The following is a 15,233-nucleotide window of genomic DNA, read 5'->3' as shown; positions in this document are numbered from 1 at the left end:
TCTCTCTCTCTCTCTCTCTCTCTGTGTCTGTGCTCAAACTCGCTTCGCTCGCCCAGCTGATGAGGGCTCTCGCGGTACACGCGAACGCGTTCCCCGCGCACTCAGTTGCGTTCTCACAGCTGCATAGCAAACATCGCGCGGCCCCGTATGGCATGCGTTTCCTATGCTCCGTGCTATGTCGTGTGTGCGTGTGCAGGCAAATGCGCGCATGCGGGTTGTCGTTTGGGGGCTTGAGTGCTTGATGCTCTGCCGGTGGTGGTTAACCAACGGCCTCGGATCATTTCAGTGGTTCCACGCCTCGTTGTGTAAATTTGAGTAATTTAATTCTAATTTATCGTTTACCACAGCCACTGGAAACCATTGCTTTTGCCTAGCTGCAGCAGCTCTAGACGAACACACATCGTCCTACATGCGCCCGTCGGCTTCCCATTTGACAGATGAGCGCGTAAAGCGAGTGAACTTTCACTCTCGTTCGGTTCGCTCTGCTGAAAGAGAGAGAGAGAGAGAGAGAGAAACAATCAACAATCAACCCGAGAGATGGAAGGCGGGATCCCTCTCCGGGAGCGTACTTTTCTCTTTTTTTGTTTGCTTCTTGGTAGATACTGGCGGGTAAATGCACTTACAGCAATGCAACACCCTTCAAGCAAAGCTGTAATTATGGAGGAAGTTAAGTTATAAGAATACCGATAGTAATGATTAGATTAGATGATAAGATGGAGGGCAAATCACTCAGAAAAGGTGCCACTTTGGGGCAGCAGGATAAATAAAACAATTGTGCAAATTCTTGAGATTAGAACCCGCCATGTAAACACTGTCTGAACTACTGAAGATAAGGTGATAAGGTCCATTGCAATAATCTGCCTTTGTTTTAATTGCAAAAATTCCATGCAATTTTTTTGTTTGTATATTCCAGACAGTCGGGAAGTTTCGACACAATGCCTTGGGAACTAGGTCATACCAGCGGTTGGCTTTGTTTCCTGAGGCGGAGATCGATCAACCCGGTGCAACGACCTCATGTAAATGACCTTTGTGGCAGGCAGGTGGAACACACACGTACACACACACACATGCACTGTTATCTGCAGGAAGTGCAATACACGTTATCAAAAAACGGCGAATTCGGGGATGCAGTTTTGGGACTGCAAGATTACGCGTACGTGAATTGATTGTGCCATTTAAATTCGTGTAAACAGATTCGACTTTTTTTTAAGCTTGTTTGCAATTTTGGGAAATAACAGGATTCCGCTATTCTGACGAAATTTGCCCTGATGCTCACCTCACTCGCTTTTTGTTGTGCAACATGCGCGTCTTCCCCTGCTGCATTCGAGCGTGCGTGCTGCGTGCGGAAGGCGGAACACCACGTGCTGCTTCACCAGGAGTTGAATGAATTCGAACCACGATAAAGGTTAGCACGCGCCGAGTGTCTTGACGCCTTGGAGGGAATTCCAATTCCTCCGAAGCAGAAACATGCGCAATGGCACTCCGCTCCGTTCCATGTTCCGTGCTGTTTGTGCTGTTTGGGAACTTTCAACGTATGCATCCTTCCAAACGCGTCATATGACGTCACTCGCGAAAACAAACCCAAACCTTGAACGCCCATCTTCCCACCCACCAGGACCGACAGAATGGACAGGCGCACGCATGGCAAAAATGTTTTGCGCCCTTCACGGGCACACGGGCTGTGACAGTTTTGGTAGGCGCGGACAGTTGTTTTTATGTAACAAAATCAATCCGGCCCCATAGCCGAAAAAGCCCAAAAAGACCCACCGCAGGCAAAAAAAAAAAAGAACGACCGACAAACGGCCGGCCATTTGTTTGTTTTGTGCCGGGGTCACAGTGTGTTTGTGTGTGTGGGTTGGCGGCATCGCCGGAAGTTTGGTTTAATTTTCTGCTTTTTTGTTTTGTTTTGTGCACCAAAGGTAAGAATGCATCAGCAGTAGCGGCTGCCAAACAAATCAGTCAAGTGACACACACACACACACACAAGTGGGGATATTTTTTTGTGCTGCCGGAAGTAACCCCCAGCAATGACAATCAGCAGCAACAGTGCGCTGGTGATGCACAACCGGTTCAAGAACATGACCCGCCGGTTGCGCTTCTCGCCGCGTAGACGCCAGTACTGTGTGCTGACCAGTGCCGCGATCCTGCTGCTGGTAGTGGTCGGTGTCGTGGGCTACCTGCTGACCGGCATGCACTACTGCTTCGATGTGCTGGTCGAGTGGAAGGTGTCTAAAATAGTAAGTAAAACGTAAGTTCAATGTAAACCGTCTCCTAAGGCACGCTTCACGCATTTCCCAGTGCAATCAGTATTACACGAACGAAGTGACCGGCTACATGTGTCCGGAGCTGTGTGCCGGCGATACCATCTCGGAGTTTCACTGCCCGCCCGCTTCCCACGCGGCAGCGCATCCGTTTAATGCGCATCGCTTTCTGGCCCGCAAAGCCCAACAGTTTGTGGTGGTGAAGGTAAGTGTACGAAAATGTTTGATGAGAGCTTCTTACCGAACTTTGGCTTGCCCCCCATATCTCACCCTGCAGCATGCCGTGCCGGATGCAAGCTACGAGAAGCTGTCCTGGATCGACAGCCACCGGCAGGAGGAGCACTACCCGACCGAGCAGGAGTACGGCGGTATCGTGCGGCGCTACATCGAGCTGCGGTACGGCGTGCAGCTTCCGTTCGACAAGCTTGCGGGGTTGCTGGCACTGAAGAACAAAAACAATCGCATCCTGTTCCACGCCAGCATGCGCAACAGCTGGAACCTGATCCAGAACAACGAGTACCTGCTGAGCCGGCTGTACGAGGAGAAGGAGATCTTCCCGCAGGTGCTCGGTACGTGCGGCGAGCTGTTCCTCACCGAGCTGCTCGAGACGGTGGAGTTTGTCGATGAGGGTCGGTACCATTTTACCAACCACATCGACCTGTCCAAGTGGCGGTACCATCTGAAGGTGGCCGTGCTGGTGCTGGACTATCTGGACGAGATGGGCCAGAACCGGTTCCAGATGTGTTCGGTGGTGCTGGGCGGGTTTGGCATAAGTGACAGCCGGATGAAGTATCACGACCTGCGGTACATCAGTACGGAGGCGGCCATCGATCGGCGGCTGTCGGATGGGCGCACGTGTGCGGTGGATGCGGACTGTAGCTACTACGATTGTCGCAGCCGGTGCAATGCGACCAGCCACCAGTGTACGGCCGGTTTGCTGAACAACAATCTGCAGATTGTCTGTGAAAAGGTAAAGGGAGTGTTGGATTGAGTTGGAACAGGAAGGTACGATTGAATGAGCATTTTACCTTGCTTTTCCCGCAGATATTTCGCGGCACTGCCGAGGAGCCCGGGATCCTGGTGACGGAGAAAAGCTCGCCCCGGTTGCTTCGCATACTGGATCGGTGTGCGCGACCTGCTAGTCGGTCGGATGTGGACGCCGCCCGACCGTGGGGCCCGTCGAAGACGCTGAAGAAGCAGCTGTACAACGAGCTGACCAGCATTTACGAGCAGCTTGCCTCCTCGCTGTACTCCTAACTTTAGGGTGCGCTTTCGCACCGGGAAATGGCGAGACGCGTTAGTCAATTGCAGTGATAATCAAAAAAACGTGTGCGCACAGACACGTTGTGCGTACAAGTAACACACATGGTATTAAGCGGAGATGCAGTTCGGTTGCAGTTCTCGGAGACAATCTCTCTCTGTCTCACTCTCGGCGTAACGATATTCTTTACGATATTCTTTCAACGCTTATTAACGGGCTATGTAGGGCAGAGCATTCAGAGGTGAAGTAGAGTGAATAAACCACACAGTCGACAGTATTGTGGACAATCGACACCACCGCTGCCGGGGAAGATCTTCGGACGTGTTCGGCTGGTATCAGGTAGAATGGCGCAGCGTACCTTTTTTCGTAGTCAAAATTCCTTTAAACACTTTATTTAACCTATCTACAACGAAACAAAGCGCATCATTAGCCTACCGGATCGGTGCTGAGCGTTACCTGTAGCCCGTTGCCTTCGTTTCGCCGCGTTTGGCCCGCCGGCCACAGCGAACGCCACAGCTGCTCGATCACGGCGAGTAGTTTCGCGTACCGCTGCTCATCATACCCGTGGACGGGCAAAATGGCATGTATCTGCTGTGGATAGCGGCCCGTCGGGCTGTGTTCCATCGATCGGATCGATTCGTCCGTTTCCAGATCCACCCACAGCTGCACGTCATGGTCAAAGCGTACCTCTTCTAGGCGAAACACTGCCCTAGCACAGCACCGCAGCAGGGCCACAAAGGAACGCTTCGTGAGGGCAACATTGTGCGATAGGTCGAGCTGGGCCAGTGCAGGACAGTTGGGTCCGATGGAGGGTAAGAGTGAGCCTTCCAGCTCATCGTCCGACAGCCGACAGTTGGTGAGGTTTAGTACACGCAGCCCGTCCAACCGTTGCCGCTCGGTCAGGGTTTGCCAAAGCTTGGGCTTGAAATTATCACAGTGCACAGGAAGCGAGTGGAAGTATGCTTCCCGTAGGGCACCGTCGCTCAGCTGCTGTAGCAGGCACGCTACGGAGCGTTCGGTAAGCTTGTTCTCGGAGATGTCGAACGTTTCTAGCCGGCTCACATCAATGCAGGGCGCATCGGTGGTGCTGAAGTGTGTTACATCGGTCGAGCGAATGCGCAAAACGCGCAGCAGGGGTAAATTGCTGCACAGTCGCGCGAGTGGGACGAGTGCCGCATCTTGCAGTGGGTTGTGGCTCAGGTCCAGCTCGGTTAGCAGTCCTCCACCGAGTGGTGCTGTTGCTGGTGCCGATGCGCCATCCGAGGGGCTCTTACAGCCAAAGCAAAGCATCTCGACACTCCGACTGGTGAGCAGATTCATCCGTAGTCGCAATACACGCAGCTGCCGACAGGCGGGCAGGTAGCGCACGAGCGTGCCAACGTCATCGTCCGTGATGCCGTTCATCGACAGGTCCAGGTGGTTCATCCAGTCCTGCTGAAAGAACGCCACTGTCAGCACCATCGAGAGCACGTGCTTGGGGGGGACGGGTGTCGCCGGAACGGTTTGCGCAAAGTCGGGCTCGATCGTGATGATTTGATTGCGATTCATCGTTATGAGACGCTTGCGCAGGTCTTTGTCGGATTCTAAAAAAATATGAAAGGTTACATTACAAAAAAGGTCTTATTTTGAAGGCAAGTCTAGACACTGGTGGTGCGAGCTCGGAATTAATTCCGGAGCCGGTTTCGTTGGTGGAATTGATTCCGAGTCCAAAGCCGATTCCGAAGTTGACTTCGTCCCGATTCCGGAGTTAAATCCGAATCAGAAATTGATTTCAGTATCAGATTCGGGTCTGGAATCATAATTGGTTCCGAAATCATAATCGGCTACGGAATCGGAATCGACCTGGAAATCCCAATTTGCTCCGGAAACGGAATCAGAATTGACTCCAGAATTGGAATTAGCTTCGGAATCAGCTTTTAAATTGAAATAAGATGTTTCAGAAGCGAAATCACTAAAGGAATCTCCATGAATGTTTAAAAGTAAATTTGGATTCTTTGCGACTATCAATACGCAACATCATTGGACCCAAACGCCTATTCTTATGGAGATGCCGAAACTAACTCCGATTTCGAAACCGATTTCGATTACGATTCCGGAACCGATTCCGATTCCGGATCCGATTGCGATTCCAGAGCCGATTATGATTCCGGAGCCGATTATGATTCCGGAGCCGATTATGATTCCGGAACCAATTCTGATTCCGAATTGGATTCCGAAGCCGATTCCGATTCTGAAACCGATTCCGGAGATGATTCCAATTCCGGAAACGTTCCCGATTCCGAAGACGATTCCGATTCCGGATACGATTCAGATTCCGATTTCGGATACGATTCCGATTCCGATTTCGGAATCGATTCCCGAGCCGATTCCGATTTCGAAATCGATTCCCGAGCTGATTCCGATTCCGGAATCGACTATCCGGAATCGTTTCCACGCACTTTTGGAGCTATCCTACTAGGCAAGATAGCTATTTCATCACTACTAGACATCGTACCTAGCTTGTTTTGTTCGCAATACTCTTCGTAGAACTCCTCCAGATCGATGTGTTCCCAGCCGGTAATTTGGCCGTGCATTTGTAGCACACCGTCAGTGGAAGCGCTCTGCAACACTACGTTCAACGTGTCGGAATCGAAGAAAGAATTCACGATACAACCCTCCGCTGGCTTCAGATTGATAATTGGCCGTTTCCCATGATTCCTGCGGGTTGGAAAGGAAGGCATTAATGATTTAATTCCTCCATATCTGTCCCTAAACTCGTTTGATACTCACATTGCATACTGCTTGGCGACAGCTTTCCGTAACCATCCAACCGTTTGTGTGGTAAAAATGAGCTTCTCGTCGTAGCTCACCCGATACACCTCACCATTGTCCAGCCTCACCTGTATCGTGCATTTCTGCGCAGCATCACGCAACGATGGCTGCGCACTGCATTCGCCCGTCTGTTTAATCGGCGTCCTGGCAGGGGAGCGAGTAGTCCCAGCAGCCTTTGGCAGCAGATTTTCCTTTTCCTCCAGCGAAGGACTAGCAACGCGCTGGAAACCCGCCTCGAGCAGCGACGTTTGATGTGTGGAAGATCGCCGACCGTACAGCGAGCGTGATTCGTTCGAGTTTCGGCGCGATTGTGTGCGCCGGAAGCTTTTGGCTGAATTGTTCATCAGCACGTTAAAAGCACTGCCCTTGCCATTTTCCTGCTGCGATCGTTTGTCGTGCGAATCGGGCTCCACCTCGAACGGATCGTCATCGTCCGAGTCGAGGAGAGAGTTTAACCGCGCCGTTGTCTCGCCACCCAGCTCGACGGCACGACTGGTGGCCGGCAGGGAGGACGAAGATTTGCTCCGCTCCAAACTACCACCGACCAGCGCCGTACGCTGCAGATCGCGTATAACGCGACTCTTTTTAGCCGACTGCTTCATATCATCAACCAGCCAATCGTCTTTCTCATCCTCCTCGTCGTAGTATCTACACGCTGGACGTTTCTTCTGCGCGGAGGTGGTAGGAGCCTTCGGCTCGTCCGCGAGATGGTTTTTGCGCATCGCTTTCATGACGCTAAGGTACTCCGACACACCGGCAGATGTTGATTTCCGTTTGATTACGGCACGATGCTCGCGATCCTCCTCACTGGGCGAATCTTCCGCACTGCTGTAGTGATCGTTCTCATCGTCGTATATGACGTTCCGATGCCTGGCCGATCCGCCCACCGCCTCACTGACGTACCCGGAAGAGTTGGTGCTGGTGGCCGGCGTCAATCGACTCGATCTTGATGGAGATATTGCTGACGGCGGGATGGATGCTTCCAGATCTCCGTTTGTGGAAGTGTGTCGTCTCGTGCCACGACCGACGGTGCTTGTAGGTTTCACAGCCGCTGGTGGTGAGACGGTAATGGCCGCCGCATTAAACTGTGCCACTAGACGCTCTCGCACATCATTATACTGTTTGGTTTCAGCACTCATTAAAGGTGCCTTCAGCTTTTCGTACCACCCATCCAGCATGCTTAGCGCGGTTTCCCCGTAATCGTTCCGCAGCGTTGCGTTCGCTCCACGATCTAGCAGCACCGTAATCACGCCCATATGCCCGTTGCGGCAGGCGTCGTGCAGTGGCGTTATTCCTTCACAACTCGTACCACCCTTATCGTTTATGTGCGCACCACGGTCGAGCAGCAGCGCGACAATCTCCGCATGTCCGTGTATGCACGCTTCGTGCAGCGGAAGCCACCCAGCATAATCGCGCTCATTGACCGGATGGCCCAGCTGGAGCAGCTGCTCGGCAAGCGTTTTGTTGCCGGAGATGGCCGCCTGATGCAGCTGCGTCTCTCCCTTCTTGTTCCGGCGCACCGTAAACCGTTTGCCACGCTTTCTTCCCCTCAACGATGTGTCCGCTGCGGACGCGTTGTTCAAATCTTCGCCGATCGTGAGCGCAGGATCACCGTCAGATTCGTCGGACAGATCCACCTCCAGATCGATCTCATCACCCACATCCGGAGTATCGTGTTCCGCGTCCGCTGCGTCCTCTTCCTCCTCGTCCACGTCGTAATCTGCCAAATCAAGCGATTGGTTTGCATCCGGCAGCTCTTCACTGTCCGGCTCGACGGTGCCCGACAGTTCGATACCCTCCGCGATCGCTTCCTGCTCCAGCTTGTCCGCCATCAAATCCATACAGTTGGCACGCAGCAGCTTCACAGCCCGCTGCACCGGCACACGCTGCAGCTCGATCGAGTTCAGCTTTTTGCCTTCATCCTTCGCCTGCAGATAGACGGTCTGTATCGTGAAGAACGATTGCTTCTGCCGCTCGTACAGCTTGGCAATCTTCATTAGCGTGTGGTACGCTTCCTGCGGCTCGTGCGCTATGATGCTGTGCTCCTTCCACAGGTACTCCAGCGCCTGCTCGTACTGCCGGTTGTCGATGTACGTTTGGTAAAGGCTCACGTAGCACGGCAGGAGCTGCCGGTCGGCCTCACCGTTCGCTTCCGCGCACTCCAGCATGCGTTTGTAGTAGTCGATCGCTTTGCTGAAGTTGCGCAGCTTGCACGCCCCATCACCCATCCGCTCGTACAGCTCCTTGCGCCGGGCGTAATTGGTCGCATCGGTTGTGATCAGCTCATCCTCCATGCGGCACATGGCGACGAGCACTTTTAGCTTGCGTGCGATCCGCTTCGCATCACCGGCAACAGGTGTCTTGAGCCGGTAGGCACGCTTCAGCGCTTGTCGCGCACTCTGGAAGTCATCCATGCGAAGGAAGAACGTTGCCATCAGCGCTAACGTTTGGCACATCTTAGCCGCACGGCTTGGCAAGCGCGATGCAACCTCCAGGCTTAGGTTGAGCAGGCGCAACGTTTGACCACAGTGTTCGCCCCCGTCGCCGGGTGCCGGGTTGATTTCGCACCGTGAGCTGCACAACGCCATCGCGTTGTAGCACGTGTAGAGCAGCTCGAACAAGTCCGCTTCCTTCGCCAACCGTATCGCCCGGTCCATCTGCTCCTTGGCACGATCCGGTTTGTTCTGGTAATCGAACGTGAGCCCGAGATTGAGATGCGCACGGGCCTGCATGTTGATCAGTTCCGTTTTCGACAGCACACGCTTCAACTCATCACAGATGGAAAGGGCCGTACGGAAAGACTTTTCTGCCTCGGCCAAATCCGTCTCCGATTCGGCCGGTTTGCCAAGGCGCTGGTTCGATTCCGCCCGGGCCAGATACACCCGCCCAACGGTGGTGTGCGCTTCCTGCAGCGCTTTCGTGTTGCCTTCCCGCTGGGCGGCCCGCATGTACGCGTGCACGTTGGTGAGCGCTTCCTTGAACTGGCCCAGCGTGCAGTGCATCTCGCCGACCATCCGGAAGGCGAGCCCACGGTCCATCGGTTTGTGCAGCTTCTCGTACGCTTTGGCCGCCAGCTTGTACTCGTTCAGGGCGCGCTGATGCTCTTCCCGATCCTTGTACATCTCGCCGAGCAGCAGGCACGTTTCGGCCAGCGCACCATAGTTGTCCTCGTTTGCGTACTTGACCTTTTTCTTCAGCAGTTCTAAAAGTAAACACAACAAACACCAGCAATCAGCCGACAGTGCCTTCCAGGGGCTGGAACGCCGATACAAGATCGAACAACAACTTACTCTGCTCGCGGTATTCCATCGTGGATGGTAGGAGTATTCACCATACAAACTTAAACTAGCATATAAATAAAACTTTCAGTTAACAGTAATAAAACAAAAATACATGTACAATCTTGGAAACTGCGTCCGGCGACACAGGACCCGCGTAAATCCTCCGCTCCGGTCAATCTGCTGGAGAAACGTCAAAATTCAAGCGCGCACAAATAAGGTGCGTGAAAGTAGCCCGCGCAGTCGTTGGATCCCAAGAGCGGGCTACGGCTGCTGTCAATTTGCGGCCTTCGACGCCGTAGGAATGTTGTTTGGTGTGTGGTTTCATAATTTACATTGCGATGAAAAACAGGAAACAATGTAGCAATGTGTAGACAAAGAAAATTGCTTTCCAAAAATAAAGTCGATTGTGCAACCAGTTCCAAGAACCGGTCTTGAAATCCACTCGAGTTTCCGCCATGCTGCCCGTTACCTAGCAACACAGGCGACCAATTATTCAATGTTTACGTTGGTTGACAGCAGATTGGTAGTGGTCTGGGTGTTGCGAGGGGGCTGGTGGGTGCTGTGTGCCTGCGTGTCCACGGGGTATTTATTTACAAAATCGCTTCCAGATGACATTTCCCCGTCCGCGAAGGCGATGGATTATCGGGCACGGCCGCGTGATTTTCGGTGCTAGGCTGGGAGGAACACAGAAAGCCTCATTGTTTCGGGTTCGATTCGTCAGCGTGGAATTGTTGTTCGCCTTGTACGACGATGCGGGCTGGTCAAGTGTGCTGCGGTTGCTAAGGTTACGAGGCCCGCCCGCCTGTGTTTGGTGTTGTTAGTATCGCGTTCGATGATACGGTGAGCGGGCAATCTTGACGCCACACAGGAAGCACAAGAAGCGATAAGCTATCGAAGAGCTGTTATTGGAGGGGATACGGAGCGACATCAGATAAAAGCACGATCGTCAGAATGCAGCCGTCCACGGTTCGCTGCGGCTCAACGGGCATAGTGCTGCCGATAGACGAAATGGAGCGGTCCGAGCTAACGGTACCCGACGCGGTTTACGGAACATTTCGATTGCCATCGTTTGTACGGGCGGTGACGGAAGCGCCCGAGTTTATGCGGTTGAAGTATTTGAAACAGTTAGGCGTATCGAATGCGGTGTTTGATTCGGCTCGGCACACCCGATACGATCACTCGCTAGGGTAAGTACGGCTAAACGCACACGAAGAAGAGAATGCGTACTAATACAGTTCCTGTTTTTTTCGCTTCTCCAGAGCATGCTACCTGTCCGGAAGATTGCTGGACGCGGTGAACAAGACCCTCAACCCGCCCGTTACCGAAGACGAACGAAAATGTGTAATGGTAAGTCCAATTTTCGGACAGAAAGGATAGACATTCCCGTTTGGGTTCATGTGCGTGCTGCGTTTTCCATTACAGTTGGCGGCCGCCCTACACGACATTGGCCATGGGCCGTTTTCCCACCTGTGGGAAAAGTTTGTCGAAGTTTACGGAGCACCTTGGCGGGTAAGTGGGTTGTGAAAATGTGCGTTGAAAGATCCTTTAAAATACCCGTTTCATTTTGCAGCACGAACGTTCCTCGGTGGAGCTGGCGCAGCGTGTACTAGATCGGCTGGAAAACGTCTCGGTAAAGCAAATCGCTCTAATATGTGCGCTAATAAGGGGCAATGCAGCCGACCTGTTGACGTCAGATCGCCAATTTCTCGCGCATATCGTTAGCAGCGATGTGGACGTCGATCGGTGCGACTATCTGCAGCGCGATGCACACCACGTGCCGGGGGTGATTGAACCATCGCGACCGTTCCGGCAAATGTTTGACCGGGTGCGGGTCGTGACGGTGGAGGGTAAGGCCCGGCTCGCCTACCACTGGCAGGACTATCCGCTGGTGTATGAAATGGCCTGCGCACGGCAAGCGTTCCATCGGCGCTGCTACCAGGACGTGGAGGTGCTCGGTGCGGAGCTGATGATGCTGGACGTGATGCATGAAGCGGAACGGGCAGGCTTTCGGTTCGCGCGGTAAGAAGCAAACCCCATCCCGCTGGCTTTGTACTATACTAGTTTGTTTAACCTTTTATTTAGCATTGCTTTCGGCAGGAACGTCCGTAGGGGCATCGGCGCGCTGTCCGGGCTCATTCGGACTGTTGTCGACCGTCGAGGGTTGCGTTTTGGGATCGTTTAGATTGATGGCATTTATGTACTCGGGGTAGTTTAGCAGCCCATTCTTGTCCGTATCGGCAAACTCGATGAAATCATCAATGACCTCTGGAAAGGTGGCAAAGCACGTTTTTAAAACGGATTTTCTTACATGTGATTACATGCATTCTTTACCAATGATATGGTTGAATTCGTCATCGTCCAGCAGCGGCGCACGATCATCGCCCGTCTGGGTCGCGGCCCGATCGATACCGTGCAGCTGACCGTCGGATTTGCTGTGATGATGGGTGGCCGCGTGCAGCATTTCCAGCCCATCGAGATTGTCGTTATTGTCCGAATCGTGCAGCTTGAAGTAGTAAAAGTTTTTCTCGTCCTCCGACATTTCCGTCAGGCTCTGTTCGCCGATTGGCAATCGCTTCAAGTCATCTTCCAGGTGGCTAAAATGAAGCCGAAAGGAGGAGGGAAATCGTACTCCATATTTCGGGTTTATTTACGGCATGGCACTACCCCACACTTACTCTCGCTCCGGTTGCAAATGCTCGTCCAGGTGATGTTTGTCTGCTTTGCGGCTAAACTCGCCCCCCGGATGATGGGGTCCCTTTGCGCCTACAGTAGGAACGGGGCCATGTAGCAGGGTAGCGCACAGAACGATGGAGTGTAACAGAAGGCTGTTACGGTAAACGAGGCTCATGCTAGTACCGTTTGCTCTTTTTTTGTTGCTTTTATCACTAAATGGCTGTGACTAAAGTGTTTGTAATCTATTCAAGTGTTTGCATCCTGGCGAACGGGGTTTTGACAGTTTGCTGCACTTTATTATTGTTGCTTCCTTGCGTATCCTTGTGCATGCGCAATGGCAGGGATGCTGCGTACCAGAGCGAACCAGTGTTGCCAGTGGATGATTTGGTTTTTAATTTTAAATTTTAAAACAATTTAATTTAGCTAGTATTTATACATTAATATTTAATATATATTTATAATTAATTCCATGCTAATCATTGGTCTTCTTTGAATGTTATTTCTCGCCCACAGTGATGGTAACAGTGAACCACTCTCGAAAGTGCATGACAAACCGGAGCTGTTTAGGTATTTAAACGATAATATTACCTCTGAGCTGGCCGCTAGCAAGCTGCCCGGGCTCGACCGAGCCAAAGCACTCATTGCTCGCTTACAGAGCAAAGATCTTTACAAGGAAATTATCCGTTTTTCAATCGACATGATCGAAGAGGTAGGTGCCGCTGGCCCCTAAAGTGCACTAAATGGCCAATTTTTAACTCCAATTTCCCATTTCTTTTCCCAAGGTGAACAAATTCAACCACCAGCAGGGAAAACCCATCGTAGCACAAGCCTTCCGCTACATAAAGTCTACCAAGCAGTGGTTTGGTAGCTTCAACGTTACCTTCTACAAGCCGTCACTAGCGAAGGGTGATGATGATGATGATGATGTGGCTGTCGTTTCCCTGGAGGAAGCACGGGACCTGAACCATAGTAATACCGTAACGGGCGAATCGGCCGAAGAGATTAAAGAGTATATTATTTACTGTACCGATACGAACCCGACGGTACACAGTACTGCCCAGCAGTACTTTGCAAAACTGCGGGGCGGAAGTGCAGCGAAGGAAAGCTAGTCCGATGTGTAGTATTCGTTTGTGTGAAATGTTAAATTATTATTTTGTTTTGTTTTGTTTTGTTTTCTTTCTCTTCTTCTTTCTGAATTATAAATGAAGAGGCTTTTAGTGTTCCCTGCATACGGTGAGGGCATTGGTATAGAATTACCTCAGGAAAAAGAAACGCATACAACACCCATTTTCAAAGATTTACATATATTTATTTTAGTTCGAGTGTGTGTGAATTGATGTGAACCAAAAAAGCAACAAAAAACAGAAAACAGAATTTCAAGAGATATATTAAAGGTTCGGTTTTTTTTCGGAATTTCAAATTTCGGGTTTTATTTTCTTTCCTTCTTAAATGTTCAACACAAAACAATCAAATAGCACAGCTCATAGACCCTTTCTCAATGTTGTTGTAAATTTAATATTTATTTTACACATGTTTCTTCTGCTAACGACACAAAACAAATACACCACCGACGATGCCGCGATCGTCGCCTCAGGCGATCTCCCTGCTGATCGGTGGTTTAAACATTCTTACGCCGCTCGATGGTGGGCCCCTACACGCTAAATGAATAGTTTATACATAAATAATGATGTTGTTGTGGGAATGGTTCAGTGTGTGCTTAAGGGAGTGGGGTGTCTGCATGTGTGTGTGTGTGTGTGTGTGTTGGGCCAGTTGGCCATCTTTCCTTCTTATCGTAGCTGCAAAGCACCGGCAGTGCTGTTGGGCGAGCGCGCGCGCTCGTGCCATAAAAGGAACAGTTTTCATTTCAGTGGTACCTGCGTCGCCAGGTACTGCTTGTAGAGCCGCTGCTTGCAGAACTGGTAGAACTCGATCTCCTTGGTGAAGTTTCGCCGGACCAGATTCTTGATCTCCTCGCTGACCGGCGGCTTGAAGTTGTTCTTGTTGATCTTCTGCAGCACGTTCACCTCGTTGAAGTAGACCGAGCTGGCGCCGCTGAAGAACCGCGGCACGTACTTCTCCAGCACGGTCAGCGTGGTGTTGAGGTCCTCGAGTACGCCCACCACCGCGTACTGGCTTTCGACCGCGTACTTGGCCCGCTCCAGTGCACCGGCACTGTTGAAAGGGCTGAGTGGGAGAAAGAAAGCAAAACAAAAACCAGTTAATGAATTGTGCCACGTGGTCAGTGAAAGGATGATGGAGAGCTATACGTACAGACACTCTTCACCGTGTCCGCAGAAGAACAGTGTCTGCCGGCGGTGGTCCCCGATGCCCTCGTGCACCGCATTCTGCGAGTAGGTGCACTCCGGGTCGCCCTGCAGCACGCACGTCTCGAAGTCCTTCTTCAGCCAGCGCGGATCGGGCAGCGGCAGATCGGGGAAGGCTTGCTTGCGCTCCACGTAGTACCAGGGCGCCCGGACGTAGTAGTACCAGCTGATGATGCGCTCGACCGGATCGCGCACCATGTTGACGTAGATCGGCATCGGCAGGCCGAAGCGGGTAAAGTTCGTGTAGCACACGTGCTTGACGTAGACGGAGGGCACCGGCAGGTCCATCACCATCTCGGCCAGCTCCTGCTGCCGCTCGGGCGCTAGCCGGATCACCTCGAGCCGCTGGACCACGTCCCGGTGGAAGGTGTAGTCGTTGCGTACGGCTAGCCGGCGCAGCAGCTCCATGAACGTTTGGCTGCCGACCTTCGGCACGCGGTTGAAGAAGATGATCGGCACCTCGGCCCGGCGCGTGTTGTTCAGCTCCGTCGCTTTGAGCGTTTGCATCTGGAATTGGGGGAAAAAAGGGGTTGATGATGAAGAAGGGGGTTTTTGTTTCTGTTTTGTTGTCGAATAGAACGAGCTTGAATCACAAAAGGGGGGGAATGCGCAGAATTGGGTG

At 52.2% G+C, this 15,233-nt stretch overlaps 5 protein-coding genes across 7 annotated transcripts in view; 2 read left to right on the top strand and 3 right to left on the bottom strand.

The window, feature by feature from the left end:
* Window positions 1-120: 120 nt before the first annotated feature.
* Window positions 121-3,518, top strand: LOC121594297 (divergent protein kinase domain 1B). Of its 3 annotated transcripts, XM_041917400.1 has the most exons (6): window positions 121-834; window positions 914-1,016; window positions 1,920-2,237; window positions 2,299-2,466; window positions 2,539-3,231; window positions 3,306-3,518. In XM_041917400.1, the coding sequence occupies exons 3-6, from the start codon at window positions 2,028-2,030 to the stop codon at window positions 3,516-3,518; spliced, it is 1,284 nt and encodes a 427-aa protein (XP_041773334.1). In that variant the 5' UTR covers window positions 121-834; window positions 914-1,016; window positions 1,920-2,027. The 3 variants fall into 3 exon arrangements, with proteins under 3 accessions (XP_041773334.1, XP_041773336.1, XP_041773335.1); XM_041917402.1 differs by lacking the exon at window positions 914-1,016 and having other exon boundaries at window positions 121-305; XM_041917401.1 differs by lacking the exons at window positions 121-834; window positions 914-1,016 and adding an exon at window positions 1,096-1,693.
* Window positions 3,519-3,853: 335 nt separating this feature from the next.
* LOC121594292 (tonsoku-like protein) lies at window positions 3,854-9,935 on the bottom strand. The gene is made up of 4 exons (XM_041917390.1): window positions 9,624-9,935; window positions 6,292-9,535; window positions 6,017-6,219; window positions 3,854-5,105 (listed from the first exon to the last, which is right to left on the bottom strand). The coding sequence occupies exons 1-4, from the start codon at window positions 9,640-9,642 to the stop codon at window positions 3,949-3,951; spliced, it is 4,623 nt and encodes a 1,540-aa protein (XP_041773324.1). The 5' UTR covers window positions 9,643-9,935; the 3' UTR covers window positions 3,854-3,948.
* A 132-nt stretch (window positions 9,936-10,067) lies between these two features.
* LOC121594296 (deoxynucleoside triphosphate triphosphohydrolase SAMHD1) lies at window positions 10,068-13,516 on the top strand. Its single transcript, XM_041917398.1, has 6 exons — window positions 10,068-10,801; window positions 10,874-10,961; window positions 11,037-11,123; window positions 11,185-11,633; window positions 12,801-12,996; window positions 13,070-13,516. The coding sequence occupies exons 1-6, from the start codon at window positions 10,566-10,568 to the stop codon at window positions 13,394-13,396; spliced, it is 1,383 nt and encodes a 460-aa protein (XP_041773332.1). The 5' UTR covers window positions 10,068-10,565; the 3' UTR covers window positions 13,397-13,516.
* Window positions 11,657-12,614, bottom strand: LOC121594299 (multiple coagulation factor deficiency protein 2 homolog). The gene is made up of 3 exons (XM_041917404.1): window positions 12,290-12,614; window positions 11,946-12,208; window positions 11,657-11,879 (listed from the first exon to the last, which is right to left on the bottom strand). Exons 1-3 carry the CDS (start codon window positions 12,460-12,462, stop codon window positions 11,689-11,691), a joined length of 627 nt encoding a protein of 208 aa, XP_041773338.1. The 5' UTR covers window positions 12,463-12,614; the 3' UTR covers window positions 11,657-11,688.
* A 272-nt stretch (window positions 13,517-13,788) lies between the features above and the next one.
* Window positions 13,789-15,233, bottom strand: part of LOC121594298 (heparan sulfate 2-O-sulfotransferase pipe) — a 120,944-nt gene continuing 119,499 nt past the window's right edge. Inside the window, exons 4-5 of the mRNA XM_041917403.1 lie at window positions 14,559-15,118; window positions 13,789-14,471 (exon numbers count right to left, since the gene is read on the bottom strand). Coding sequence (XP_041773337.1) covers window positions 14,147-14,471; window positions 14,559-15,118 — 885 coding nt within the window. The 3' untranslated portion in view covers window positions 13,789-14,146. The remainder of the gene's footprint in view (window positions 14,472-14,558; window positions 15,119-15,233) is intronic.

The sequence above is a fragment of the Anopheles merus genome, chromosome 2L, assembly GCF_017562075.2.
Source record: "Anopheles merus strain MAF chromosome 2L, AmerM5.1, whole genome shotgun sequence".
Taxonomy (NCBI): Eukaryota; Metazoa; Arthropoda; class Insecta; order Diptera; family Culicidae; genus Anopheles; species Anopheles merus.
This window is presented reverse-complemented; position numbering and strand designations above follow the sequence as displayed.

Coding starts and splice junctions, on each gene's coding strand:
- LOC121594292 (XM_041917390.1), bottom strand. Junction 6,220..6,291: donor GTCGCCAAGCAGTATGCAAT/GTGAGTATCAAA, acceptor TCCAACCCGCAG/GAATCATGGGAAACGGCCAA. Junction 5,106..6,016: donor TTGCGAACAAAACAAGCTAG/GTACGATGTCTA, acceptor ATATTTTTTTAG/AATCCGACAAAGACCTGCGC.
- LOC121594299 (XM_041917404.1), bottom strand. CDS start 12,462: ATGAGCCTCGTTTACCGTAACAGCCTTCTGTTACACTCCATCGTTCTG. Junction 12,209..12,289: donor CATTTGCAACCGGAGCGAGA/GTAAGTGTGGGG, acceptor GCTTCATTTTAG/CCACCTGGAAGATGACTTGA. Junction 11,880..11,945: donor CGAATTCAACCATATCATTG/GTAAAGAATGCA, acceptor CCACCTTTCCAG/AGGTCATTGATGATTTCATC.
- LOC121594296 (XM_041917398.1), top strand. CDS start 10,566: ATGCAGCCGTCCACGGTTCGCTGCGGCTCAACGGGCATAGTGCTGCCG. Junction 10,962..11,036: donor ACGAACGAAAATGTGTAATG/GTAAGTCCAATT, acceptor TTTCCATTACAG/TTGGCGGCCGCCCTACACGA. Junction 11,124..11,184: donor TTTACGGAGCACCTTGGCGG/GTAAGTGGGTTG, acceptor TTCATTTTGCAG/CACGAACGTTCCTCGGTGGA.
- LOC121594297 (XM_041917402.1), top strand. CDS start 2,028: ATGACAATCAGCAGCAACAGTGCGCTGGTGATGCACAACCGGTTCAAG. Junction 2,467..2,538: donor AACAGTTTGTGGTGGTGAAG/GTAAGTGTACGA, acceptor CTCACCCTGCAG/CATGCCGTGCCGGATGCAAG. Junction 3,232..3,305: donor TGCAGATTGTCTGTGAAAAG/GTAAAGGGAGTG, acceptor CTTTTCCCGCAG/ATATTTCGCGGCACTGCCGA.